This window comes from Nycticebus coucang, chromosome 16 (assembly GCF_027406575.1).
Source record: "Nycticebus coucang isolate mNycCou1 chromosome 16, mNycCou1.pri, whole genome shotgun sequence".
Taxonomy (NCBI): domain Eukaryota; kingdom Metazoa; phylum Chordata; class Mammalia; order Primates; family Lorisidae; genus Nycticebus; species Nycticebus coucang.
In genome coordinates, this window is record NC_069795.1 from 75,103,854 (window position 1) to 75,118,168 (window position 14,315).

The window sequence follows — 14,315 nt, forward strand, 5'->3', positions numbered from 1 at the left end:
AAGAAATGAAAAACAAATGAAAACCAATAGTGGAAGAAAAGAACCAATAAAGAATAAAAATAAATCAAAATTGAAGTGAACAATGGTGAAAATCAAAAGCAAAACATGATTTTTGAAAGAGGAGAAAAACTGATAAATCTTTACCTAGACTAATCCAGAAAAAGACAAATTACCAGTATCATGAAAGAGAAAGAGAAGTGAGGTCTTTTGAACAAAAAAGAAAATTAAAAGAAGAAAAAAACATATTCCTTTAAACGTACAACTTACTAAAACTTATTCAAGAAAAAATTTGAATCATCTACTTAAAAACTGAATCTGTAATTTAAGACTTTCACACAAAGAAAATGTAGCCCTATGTTAGCATTACTGGTGAAAACTACCACATAGGTAAGATAAAAATAGTATCAATCTTACAAAAACTATCAAAAAATAGAGGAGGAAAGGCTTCCTCACCCATTTGAGGTCAATATTCCTAAAAACATAAGAAGATATTTCAAAAAGAGAAAACCACAGATTAACATGAAAATTTTAAATTTAGCGAACTGAATCCAAAAGCTGATATATCATGACCAAGGATGGTTTGTCCTGGAAATGCAAACGTTCAACATTTGATAATCAATGCAATTTACCATATTAAGAGAATAAAAAAAGAGCATAATCATATGAGCATTTCAATACATACAGAAAAAGTATTTGACTTAAACGTTCACTCACGCTTTAAAAAAATTTCAGAAAGCTAGGTAGGAAGAAAACATCTTCAATCTAATAAACATCATCTATGAAAAGCCTACACCGTCTTTTTTTTTTTTTTTTTAGAGCCAGTGGCCAGCGTCAACTTCTCTTGCCCTAGCTAGAGTGCAATAGTGTCATCATAGCTTACTATAGCCTCAAAATCCTAGGCAAAACCTATCTTCCCACCTAACCCAAAAAGCTGGGACTACCGGCACACCACCACCTCACCAGGCTAATTTTTCTATTTCTTACGAGTTGAGGTCTTCTTATGGTGCCCAAGCTGGTTCCAAACTCTTTATCATAATGCTTTTTTAAGACAGAATCTTGCCTCAGGTAGAGTGCAGTGGTGTAATCATAGCTCATCACAACCTTGATTCATTTGACGGTGAGAAACCGGGATTTATTAGCCATTTTTTTTGGCTTTGTTATCCTTAATAATATATTTACTCATTACCTCCTTCCCATCCAAATGCAGATGTCCCTAGGCTTCTGTAGCTCATTGCAGTGCTTGCCACCCCATCCTCTGTATGGCCTCTCTCCTATTGCATATGCTTTGACAACTTGAACTAGGTCTTAGCACCACATGACCCCACCCTCCCTCCCTTACCACACTCTTTCTGTGGTACACTGTGCCGGTCTATACCCATTCTTTGATACCTTCTGCACCACAATCAGCTTTTGACACCTTGCTCCGGAGAACCATTCCCTCACAGTGCAGACATTTTCCTTACACTTAACAACTCATACTCAGCTGCCATTCTATATGGAAAACTTCTTCCCTGCTTGGGCTCTGCCATCTTATATTGGGCAGCCCTCCCATGAAGATGTCTTCTTAATTTGTCTGGAATTTGACACCTTGTTCGGCCCCAAATTATGACTTTAGGGCTGAATGGTTCTTGGAAGGTGAAGGGATAAGGAAGAGCAGGAAGGGGAGCAGGAAGGAGAAGTTATCATAATGAAAATCACAAAAAATAAGAAAGCTTTTCAAGTAAAAAGTGAATAACAAGACTGCCAAACAGAGAATACTGTAGGCATAAAAAGGCATAAAAATCATTATTTTTATGCCTGTAGCTCAAGCGGCTAAGGCGCCAGCCACATACACCTGAGCTGGCAGATTCGAATCCAGCCCGGGCCTGCCAAACAACAACGATGGCTGCAACCATAAAATAGCCGGGTGTTGTGGCGGGCGCCTGTTGTCCCAGCTACTTGGGAGGCTGAGGCAAGAGAATAGCTTGAGCCCAGGAGTTAGAGGTTGCTGTGAGCTGTGATGCCATGGCATTCTACCTAGGGCGACAGCTTGAGGCTCTGTCTCAAAAAAAAAAAGAAAAAAAAAACCATAGTGGATCTAAAAAGATTTGATATGCTTAAAGCATGGCAGGGGCTGAACTACCATTTAAAAAAAAATAAAAATAGAAAAACACCTGCTTTGCTTGCTACTTGTCCAAGTAATGGAGGCCCTTTTGCTGTCCACAGCAAATGAATCTTGCTCTGTAACCTTGTATCTTGCTCTTATTATGTAAACTTTGTTCTATGTTTGCCTAAAAAAAAAAAAGGCAGCGAGGCACCTGTAGCTTAGCGGCTAAGGTACCAGCCACATACACTGGACTTGGTGGGTTGAACCCAGCCCGGGCCTGCCAAACGACAACTACAACCAAAAAATAGCCAGGTGTTGTGGCAGGCACTTGTGCTCCCAGGTGTTAGGGAGGCTGAGGCAGCACGAGAATCACTTAAGCCCAAGAGTTTGAGTTGTGACACCATGGCACTCTACTGAGGGTGACATAGTGAGATTCTGTCTCAAAAAAAAAAAAGCTAGATAAGAATAGAAAAGATTATGAAAGCTATTTCCTCCCACTTCGCATACATGTTAGCTGTCTGGAGATAAGAACCACTGAAGAAGTTTAAGGAAGGGAGTGAGAAGTATATCTCATTTGGAAAACTCTGAAAAATCAGAGAAGGCTCAGGCTACAGTCAATTCAATAAAAAGGCTACCACAATCTATAGACTGCTTCATCCAACAACAGCAGAATGTACATTCTTCTCAAGCTCACATACAACATTCACCAAGACAGATCACGACCTGGCCCGTAAAACATGCCCTGACAAAATTAAAGGAATAGTAACCAGTATCTATTCTCAGGTCACAATGGAATTAAACTGGGTATTAGTAACAGAAAGATACCTGAAATATATTCAAAAATACTTTGAGATTAAGCAACACACTTTTAAATAACACATGGTGCAAAGAAAAAAAAAATCTCAACAGAAACTGAAAGATATATACATGGAATTAAATGAACATAAAAATATAACTATCAAAATCTGTGGGATGCACTTAAAGCAGTAATTAGAGAAAAATTTATAGTATTAAATGCATAGTTAGAAACAAAAAAATCTAAAATCAATAATCTAAGCCAGGGATCCTCAAACATTTTTTTTTTTGATCCTCAAACTTTTTAAACAGGGGGCCAGTTCACTGTCCCTCAGATCATTGGAGGGCCTGTGGCTCCAATAGTTAAAAAAAAAAAAACTATGAACAAATTCCTATGCACACTGCACATATCTTTTTTTTTTTTTTTTTTGAGACAGAGCCTCAAGCTGTCGCCCTGGGTAGAGTACTGTAGCATCATAGCTCACAGCAACCTCCAACTCCTGGGCTCAAGCGAGTCTCCTGCCTCCACCCCCCAAGTAGCTGGGACTACAGGCACCCGCCACAACGCCCGGCTATTTCTTGGTTGCAGCTGTCATTGTTGTTCGGCAGGCCCGGGCTGGATTCGAACCCGCCAGCTCAGGTGTATGTGGCTAGTGCCTTAGCCGCTTGAGCCACAGGCGCCGAGCCACATATCTTCTTTTGAAGTAAAAAAACAAAAAGGGAACAAATGCAATCACACCGCCTCATGTGGCCCGTGGGACACATGATGAGGACCCCTGATCTAAGCTTTCACTTTAGGAAATTAGAAAAAGAAGAGCAAACTAAATTCAAAGTAAGTAGAAGAAAGAATAAAAATTAGAGGCGAAGTCAGTGAAACTGAAAACAGGAAATCGAGAGAGAGAATTCAACAAAATCAAAAGTTGTTTCTTTGAAAATATCAATAATACGGGCGGCGCCTGTGGCTCAGTGAGCAGGGCGCCAGCCCCATATACAGAGGGTTAGGAAAACGGTTAAGAAGAAAAAGAGAAAACAAAAATATCAGAAAGGAAAAAAAAAAAAAAAAAAAAAAAAAAAATATCAGAAAGGAAAGAGGGGACAGCAGTATAGCCCCCTGCTATATTTTTGTTTTCTCAGATTAATAGGAGGGTACAAATGATTAGGTTACAATGTTTGCACTCTTAGGGAAGGTCCCTGTTGTAGCTATGTCCTGCACCCAGGAGGTGTGCCACGTAATTGAGCCCATTAGCGGGAAGCACATCAATCCCCCTCCCTTCACCCTCTTCCTTTTCTTCCTCTCCCCTTCTCAACTTTAATTAAATTGAGTTTTTCTCTTGTGTGGCATGTATTATTGTTTGTCTTCTGGCTTCATATTAGTATTGAGTACACTGCATACTTACTTTTCCATTCAACCCTTGGGATATTAAAAGGATAATAAAAGGATACCATGATAACTTTGTCCCTACATGTTTGATAACGTTGATGAGATAAACAAATTCCTTGAAAGAAAATCTGCCAAAACTCACACAAGAATCAGACAATCTGAACAGACCTGTATCTATAAAAGAAACTGAATCAATAATTAATAACTTTCCAAAACAGCACTAGACCAAGAGAGTTTCACTGGTGAGTTCTACCAAGCATTTAGGAAGAAATCATGCTAATTCTCCACAATACCTTCCAGAAGACAGAAGCAGAGGAAATACTTCCAAATTCATTCTATGACATTGGTATTATCCTAATACTAAAACCAGATTAAGACATTATAAGAGAAAAAAACTACAAAGTATTTCTCATAAACATAGATATAAAAATCCTCAGAATATTAGTAAACTGAATCCAACAATGTATAAAATTATATATATACCACGACCAAGGAGGATTCCTTCCAAGTATGCTAGGCTGGTTTAGCCTTTAAAAATCAACCAGTATGATCTATCACATCAATAGGTTAAAGAAGAAAAGGAGACTGCAATGGGCTAGGTAAAAGTTACTGAATACATGTATTAGAATATAACTACAGAAGTTACCCATTCATTCACACCATGTGCCAACACCTGGGGTATAGAGGAAAATAAGACAAAACTCCTGCCATGACAGAGCCTACAATCTATCAGAGACACAGACACTAAAGAAATAATCACAAGTTCCTATCACAGGGACTCAACCAAGAGTCAATAAAAGTGTCAGGATACTGCCAATGAAGCACTATCTAAGTTAAAAAAACCGGGACATGGTATGGCTAAGAGTAACATTCCAAGCAGGATATATGAAGACCCTAAAGCAAAAGAAAAAGTACAGTATGACAAATGAACTGAAAGGAACACAGATCTAATACGACAGAAAGAAGAGGTAAAAATTACATTATGGTTGTGGTTTTCCTGGTCATTGGGTAAAAAAAGCAGAAAGTGGCAAGAAAGATACGGGCGCCTACCAAAAAACGCATCCTAAGCAATGTCTAGGGTAGACAGGAAAGAGTAAAAGGCAGATATACTTTAAAAACTAAATACAAAAAGCAAGTGGAGAATGCAAAAAGGACAGAGAATAGGGGTAAATCAGAAAAAAAAAATAAAGACAGAGGGAATTCCTGGGAGTTACGAAATCTAAAGAAAACCCGAGTGGAGGGTCGGGGGCGGGGCAGGGTCAGGTAGGGCTGGGCCGGGCGGGGTGGCCGGCTGGGAGCCCAAGCGGCCCACGCGGCTGAGCGGCGGACACTCAGCTGATGCTCGGAGTCGGGCTGATCGAAAAGGACACAAATGGAGTAGCTCCATGGGTGTGGTGTTACACTTCCATGACAGCCACGCTAAGAAATCTGCTGCTGCGAAAATGCTGCCTTATGGATGAAAACAAACTTCTCCATCCCTTTGTCTTTGGTCAGTACAGAAGGACATGGTTTTGTATCACAACACTTTAAGTTCCAGATTCTTCAGTTTTGAAAAAGGTGACTCATTTTTCTATTGTTCTAACCGCCAAAGATTTTAACCCAGAGAAATATGCCGCCTTCACTAGGCTATTGAGTAGAATATATCTGAAACATGGGAGCCCAGTTAAAATGATGAAGAGTTTCATTGCAGTTCTCACAAAGGGGATATGTCAGAGTGAAGAAAATGGCTCTTTCCTTTGCAAGGACTTTGATCCTGAAAGGCCTATCTTGCTGGCTCTATCAAAGACATTGTATCTCAGTTTGGAATGGAAACTGTTATCTTACACACAGCACTGATGCTAAAGAAAAGAACTGTGGTCTATCACCCTAAAATAGAAGCCGTCCAGGAGTTTACCAGGACTCTGCCTGCCCTGGTGTGGCATCGACAGGACCAGACCATTCTTCATTCCTATGTGCACCTCAGCGCAGACGAGTTGGAAGCCCTGCAGATGTGCACAGAGGCCATGACAATGGGCAAATTGAACAAAGAAATTGGCCAGCTAATTGTTCAGTCTGGAGAAAATCCAGAGAAATCAGACAACCAGGTTATACAGGATATTGCCCTAAAAACCAGAGAAATCTTAGCCAACCTAGCACTGTTTTCAGAAGTTTTGGATGATGGAGAAAAGCGAGTCCTCAATTTGGAGGCACTAAAGCAGAAATGATTTCCACCAGCAACAGAAAACTTCCTTTATCATCTAGCAGTAGCCGAACAAATGCTGAAAATCTGACTCTGCCAGAATGTACTCCTGACGACTGACAGAAAACCCTTTCACTCTGTCCATTAACTATGTAACATACTGAAAGTAACAGAAAAACATTATATTTTTAATGATTTGACCTTAAAAACGTTGAAGTACATGAAAACGCTTCCTCTGATTTTCTCCTAGCTGATACAGTTTCCTACCCACTGTCAGTGTTGGACAAAATGCTGTAAATACTATATGTAACATTACAAAATGGCCCAATGTCCCGGAATAAGAAAAAAAGCTGCGAAGTTCTTGTGCAAATCACCATGAATGCGAAAGCCTTCCCTATTGTAAGTTCCAGTTTGTCTCATGGTATAGCCATAAACTAATGGTTTACTTTCAGAAAGCTGTCTGAAATTTTGCTTTGTATTCTTCTAGGAAGAACTTTAATTCCTCCTGAGGAACTCTACTTTCTGAGCCAAACTACTAAGTTTTCTGCAGAACTGTCTAAGGAGATCATTCAAAAGATCTTGTAATTTCACTTTCATAAAAAAGTTTTTTCCAGGCGGCGCCTGTGGCTCAGTGAGTAGGGCGCCGGCCCCATATGCTGAGGGTGGCGGGTTCAAAGTCAGCCCCGGCCAAACTGCAACAAAAAAATAGCCGGGTGTTGTGGTGGGCGCCTGTAGTCCCAGCTGCTTGGGAGGCTGAGGCAAGAGAATTGCGTAAGCCCAAGAGTTAGAGGTTGCTGTGAGCCGTGTGATGCCACGGCACTCTACCCGAGTGCGGTACAGTGAGACTCTGTCTCTACAATAAAACAAACAAAAAAAAAAACTTAACATACAAGGTAAATTCTGCTAGACAAATAAATGGTATCCCAAAAAAATAAAGTTTCTAAAATAATGTAATATAAAAAACTTAATTTTGCCTATTAAACATATCTATTCAAGAACACTATTTAGCCTTTAATCAATTTCTGAAATTTCTTTGATAACTTGCAGTATTACTTAAAACTAATTAAGTTTCTTACTACAATACCTTATGAAGGACTTACTTACAGGAACATTAAGGGCATACTGTAGTCCTTGAGGAAGTCTTTCATGTGTTTCCATCTGCTCTTCATCATTTTTCACTGTCTCCTCATGGACCATGAGTTCATCATGTGATATCATATCCTGTTGCCTCATTTCACTTTCTTGTAGCACTTCATCTGCAGCAAGGATCTCCTGGTGAGGCATACTTCGATCCTGAAGTACTGGCTCCTGCAGCTCTCCGGACACAGTAGACTGGCCAGACACTCCACCCATTACAACCATTGCCCTGGAAGACTGCATTTCGTCTATGCCGCCACATTTAAGAAACAATCCTTCCAGTTTGTCGTCAATGTTCATGCTTAAGTATAACTGCCTAGAAAGACCAAGTTCGGCAACAAATAATTAGTTTTACATGCCCGATTATTTTTAAATCTCAAAATATGAATCTGAAGATTCAAATAGAAAAATTTTATTCCTAATTCAGAATGCCTCCAATTTTAAAATTACTAAGACAGGTTTCCAAAGGCTGGTAGAGAAAACACAAATTTTCATTTTGATATTAAGAAACAAAATCCTAAATCTATTTCATTATTGAATAATGAGACTGTGGAAAAAGTATTTATAGTATCAGCCATAGGATCCAAATCCTTTATATGTTAAAATGTCTTAAAAATAAAAAATAGATGAATTCAAGAAGAAATTGACAGAGAACATTCTTAAGCAAATCATTAAAGAAAACAGAAATAGTCATAAACATATAAAATATCATCACAATAGTAATTATAAATATGACCATTAAAACAGTAGTACCATATTTCATTTGCAAACCAGTAACAAATCCTCTAAAATAAAAATACATCCAATGTTAAAGTGAAGTGGTTAAAAAAAAGACACCCACCTATTGATAATGGGAGGATAAATGAGATAGACTACATTCAAAGGCAATTTGTTGGTATGTACCAAAAGCCATAAATATGCATGTATTCTTCGAGCCAATAATTCTACATTTAGAAACTTTTCCTGTTGAAATCAGAAATTTATACAAAGATACACAGAGAAAATCACTATAGCAATAAATATAATAACAAAAAACTTTTGAAAAGACAACTAAGTGTTCTACAAGAGGAAAACTGGTTAAAATATGTTCAAAGGTAATTTTTTTAACTGGACAATAGCAATACTGCAGAACTCAGTAAATTTACAAAAAAATCATTGAATTGTACAGTTAAAATGGATAAAACTTATGTAAATTATACCTCAATAATTTTTTTTTTTTGAGACAGAGTCTCACTTTGTCACCCTTGGTAGAGTGCTGTAGCGTCATAGCTGACAGCGATCTCAAACTCTTGGGCTCCAGTGATTCTCTTGCCTCAGCCTCACAAGTAGCTGGAACTACAGGTGCCTGCCACAACACCCAGCTATTTTTTTTAAGAGACGGGGTCTCGCTCTTGCTTAGGCTGGTCTCAAACTTGTGAGCTCAGCATAATCCACCTGCCTCAGCGTCCCAGAGTACTAGGTTTATAGGCGTGAGCCATCCCACCAGCCAATAATTTTTTTTTCAATAAAATCAAATTAGTGTGGCGGCGCCTGTGGCTCAGTGAGTAGGGCGCCGGCCCCATATGCCGAGGGTGGCGGGTTCGAGCCCAGCCCCGGCCAAACTGCAACAAAAAAAAAATGGCCGGGCGTTGTGGCGGGCGCCTGTAGTCCCAGCTGCTCGGGAGGCTGAGGCAGGAGAATTGCTTGGGCCCGGGAGTTGGAGGTTGCTGTGAGCTGTGTGAGGCCACGGCACTCTACCGAGGGCCATAAGGTGAGACTCTGTCTCTACAAAAAAAAAAAAAAAAAAAAAATCAAATTAGTGACTATCCTTTGGGTGTGGAGGGGGTTGCTAACAGGAGGCAGGAAAGGGGAACTCCTGGACACCTGGTGATGTTTTTTCTTGAAAGGCAAATGCTGATTGCACAAGGGTGCTCAGTTTCTGAAATTTTAAGATGTATTCCTGTTACATATGCACTTTTTTCAGTTATATTTCAATAAAAAGTTGAAGTCTGTTGAAACTGAAAATAAAATCCCTAGTCATAAAAAGCTTTCTTGAAACATAACCGAAGAATTGGGAAAATGTTACAATATGTTAAGGGAAATATTTGTATGCATATGTGTATATGAATGTACTCAGGTTTATCTAAAATGCTAACAACACATGAACATTACCACTGGGTGGTAAAATTACCAGGCATTTAAAATTTGTATTTATCTCAATTTAAAACTCTATTCTCTATTTCGAAACTTTTCATAATAAATGTTCATTACTTTTTTTTTTTTTTTTGTAGAGATAGAGTCGCACTCCGTAGAGTGCCATGACGTCACAGGACTCACAGCGACCTCCAGCTCTTGGGCTTACGCGATTCTCTTGCCTCACCCTCCCGAGCAGCTGGGATTACAGGCACCCGCCACAACGCCCGGCTATTTTTTTGTTGCAGTTTGGCAGGGGCTGGGTTTGAACCCACTACCCTTGGTATATGGGGCCGGCGCCCTACTCACTGAGCCACAGGCGCCACCCAATGTTCATTACTTTTTTAAAATGTTTTTAAATTTGTTCAAATGAAATAAATAACATGCATTACTAATATATTCTTAATATGATGTTTAGTCAGACATGAGTATATAAATGTAATAGATTGCAATAAGAAATTAAAAAGAGACTATTAAATTATTTTATTTTGTTCATTGGGCGGCGCCTGTGGCTCAGTGAGTAGGGCGTCGGCCCCATATGCCGAGGGTAGCAGGTTCAAACCCAGCCCCGGCCAAATTGCAACAAAAAAATAGCTGGGCATTGTGGCAGGCGCCTGTAGTCCCAGCTGCTCGGGAGGCTGAGGCAAGAGAATCGCGTAAGCCCAAGAGTTAGAGGTTGCTGTGAGCCATGTGACGCCACGGCACTCTACCCGAGGGCGGTACAGTGAGACTCTGTCTCTACAAAAAAAAAAAAATATATATATTATTTTATTTTGTTCATTATTATAGGAAAGACAGGTAATTTTTTTTTTTTTTTTGAGATAGAGCCTCAGGCTGTCACCCTGGGTAGAGTGCCATGGCATCACAGCTCACAGCAACCTCCAACTCCTGGGCTCAAGCGAGTCTCCTGCCTCTGCTCCCAAGCAGCTAGGACTACAGGCACCGGCCACAACACCCAGCTTTTTTTTTTTCTTTTTTGGTTGCAGCCGTCATTGTTGTTTGGCGGGCCTGGGTTGGATTCGTACCCGCCAGCTCAGGTGTATGTGGCTGGCACCTTAGCTGCTTGAGCCACAGGCACAGAGCCAAGACAGGCAATTTTTTTAAGTATTTTAAATCTGTCCTTCTAACTGTTGCTATAAATTCATATGCCACTTGGTTACTATAGCAACTCATGTAACAGTTAAGTATGAAATCCAGAGAAAATTCTTCATCTCAAAGAAGTCAAAGTGTTGGCAGAAAACAGCTATTTAAAAACAGTTGTATTATCCGATTGTGTGATATATATTCACTACCCAATGTAAAGACCAACAATTAGTAAATGCATTAAGTATGTTTTGATTTAGTCACTTCTTTCCCAAATCAATCATGTAACTAATGACCACTGCCTTGATGATAGCTTTTAGCAGTCAAATAAACGGTAAACTCTAACACACTACTAACATCAAAATACTCCTTCATTTATTAAGGCTTTAATAAATCAAGAGAACTTTATCAAAATGAGCAGCTCAAAAAACATTACAAACAGCAAAGAAAACAAAAATATAATGCATACTTGTTCATCCTGTCTTCCCTGGTACCAACTATTATCAGCCTCAAATATACATAGAGGGGACAAAGGACCAAGTATCTGATTTCTTTTTTTTTTTTTTTGTAGAGACAGAGTTTCACTTTATTGCCCTCGGTAGAGTGCCGTGGCATCAAACAGCTCACAGCAACCTCCAACTCCTGGGCTTAGGCGATTCTCCTGCCTCAGCCTCCCGAGTAGCTGGGACTACAGGCGCCCGCCACAACGCCCGGCTATTTTTTGTTGTTGTTGTTGTTGCAGTTTTGGCCGGGGCTGGGTTTGAACCCGCCACCCTCGGCATATGGGGCCGGCGCCCTGCTCACTGAGCCACAGGCGCCACCCACTAAGTATCTGATTTTACTGTCCAAGATCTTTAGTTAGAAAACTTCAAATCTAAAGGTCAATGATTTTAAATATATCACCAAAATAGCTACTTTCTTCAAATATTCCATTTATTACATTCTTTTCTTTTTTTTTCCTTTTTTTTAAAGAGATTGAGTCTCACTTTATCACCCTTGGTAGAGAGCCGTAGCGTCACTGCTCACAGAAACTTCCAACTCCTGGGCTTGGCCAATTCTCTTGCTGCAGCCTCCCGAGTAGCTGGAACCACAGGTGCCCACCATAACACCTGGCTATTTTTTTGTTGCAGTTTGGCCAGGACCAGGTTCAAACCTGCCACTATCGGTATATGGGGCTCACATCCTACCCATTGAGCCACAGGTGCTGCCCCATTTATTACATTCTTAAAGAATAATCTATCCTACAACTAAATGAAACCTAAGTCTTTAAAGGCTAAAATTTAATTATTCTGGCCATGTCTTTGGAAATCCTTACAAATCAAGTACACTCTTTTCTAAACTATTTACTGTTTCCTTAAGGAATTTGGAAAGCTCCTAACTTAATAAAGACTTAAGATTATATACACAATGCCATAGTTTACTGCAATTCTTTGTTGCTGCTGTAGCTGCTATTGCCACATACATTATTTTTAAAAACTTGGGAGCTTTTAGAGAATATGGGAAATGTAAAAGAAGTTACTAAGAGAAAAGAGCCACTTAGAGAAAATGACTTAGGAAAGACTCTCAGTTTTGTTTTTTCAAAAAAACATTCATTCAAAGTTGAACCTGACTTTGCTGAACTAACCCAAGATCTACATTTCCCTACAGCACTGGTCCCCAATTACAATATTTTTGATCGTGTACCCCATTAATTCAAAAACTGTAGCACTGGCCTCCTTGGGGAACATTGAGGCCGGGCGCGATGGTTCACGCCTGTAATCCCATCACTTTGTAAGGCTGAGGCAGATGGATTGCCTGAGCTCCGGAGTTCGAGACCAGCCTCAGCAAGAGCGAGGCCCTGCCTCTAAAAAATAGCCAGGCACTGTGGCGGGCGCCTGTAGTTCCAGCTACTTGGGAGACTCAGGCAAGAGAACCACTAAGGTCAAGAGTTTGAGGTTGCTGTGAGCTATGATGCTACAGCACTCTATCCCAGGGCGACTGAGTGAGACTGTCTCCAAAAAAAATTTTAAACAATTGTAGTATTGGTCAGCATGGTAGCCCATGCCTATAATCCTTGCACAGTGGGAGTATCCCTTGAGCTCAGGAGTTAAGAGATTAGCCTGACCAAGATTGAGACCCCATCTCTACTAAAACTAGAATAATTGGGCTTTGTGGCAGGTATCTATAGTCCCAGTTACTCAGGAGGGTGAGGATGAAGGCTTGCTTGAGCACAGAGTCTGATGTTGCTGTAAGCTAGGCTGAACTTATGGGACTCTAGCCTGGGCAACAGAGTGAGACACTCTCTCAAAAAAACAAAAAAAAAAAAAATTACATGGCACTCTACCAAGAGTGACCAAGTGAGACTCTGTCTCAAAAAAAAAAAAAAAAAAATTTTTAGCATGCCCTAATATATGCATATTACATAAAACTATAGTCCTGTGGTATCATGCCAATATATATTTTTTTCATGCCATTATATTTTATATATATTAAAAATACCACCAGGTGCCATGGCTCATGCCTGTAACTTTAACACTTTGAAAGGCCGAGGGGAGAAGACCACCTGAGCCCAGGAGTTCGAAGTTGTAGTCAGCTATGATGATGCTACTATACTCTAGTCCCAGGTGACAGAACGGTACCCTGTTTCAAAAAACAAAAAAAAAAAACATAAAAATATAATATTTTACTAACAACCTCATGCCTAACAAGTTAAAAATAATAAGTACTGAGGAAGTAGTACTACCCTAGGAATAGAAAATACTTTGGGAAAAAAAGGTGTAAAGCACTCAAGGGACTTAAACAGAAAGACAGGGCTCAGCGCCTATGACTCAAGCAGCTAAGACTAGCAGGTGCGAATCCAGCCCGGGCCCGCCAAACAACAATGACGGCTGCAACCAAAAAATAGCTGGGTGTTGTGGTGGGCACCTGTGGTCCCAGCTACTTGGAAGGCAGAGGCAGGAAGAGTCGCTTGAGCCCAGGAGCTGGAGTTTGCTGTGAGCTGTGATGCCACAGCACTCTACCCAGGACGACAGCTTGAGGCTCTGTCTCAAAAAAAGAAAAAAAAAAACAGAAAGACAGGACACTTCAAAGTGTGAAAGCAGCAAATTGAAAAGAAAGTGGAAATAATTCAAGTAGAAGACAAACTTGGCCTCTTCAAAAATTTTCCTGACAATATACCATATGCACAGACAAAATAACCTTTCTTCCATCTTACATGCACTTCCTTATTCCCATGGCCACAAATTGAACCATACATTTTGAGTAAACTGGCTAGCCTAAACATTGTGTTTTTGAAATACCCTGAAAATTTCCTGGACATAGCAGAAAATACTAAGAAAACAACACAGATTCCAGTATCGATGAATACTGCTCAGACAAGGTTTTAAAGAGAACCTTGGAAATATCAATCACAATGAAAACTGCACGTATTCTCAACCCAGCAACTTCATTGCTAGGGATATACAACACACAATCCTATGAGTTTACTTATAGAAGTTCATCAA

The 14,315-nt window shown here is 39.9% G+C and overlaps 1 protein-coding gene and 1 pseudogene across 4 annotated transcripts in view; one reads left to right on the top strand and one right to left on the bottom strand.

Annotated features, from left to right (window-relative positions):
• The window catches only part of ZNF148 (zinc finger protein 148), a 215,311-nt gene that overhangs the window by 127,785 nt on the left and 73,211 nt on the right, over positions 1 to 14,315 (bottom strand). For 3 of the 4 annotated variants that reach the window (XM_053564494.1, XM_053564496.1, XM_053564495.1), the window contains one exon: positions 7,546 to 7,894. In XM_053564494.1, coding sequence (XP_053420469.1) covers positions 7,546 to 7,878 — 333 coding nt within the window. In that variant the 5' untranslated portion in view covers positions 7,879 to 7,894. Of the gene's footprint in view, positions 1 to 7,545; positions 7,895 to 8,419; positions 8,542 to 14,315 lie in introns of all 4 variants that reach the window. The other variant, XM_053564497.1, reaches the window with a different exon arrangement.
• Positions 5,719 to 6,532, top strand: LOC128567324 (DENN domain-containing protein 10-like; annotated as a pseudogene).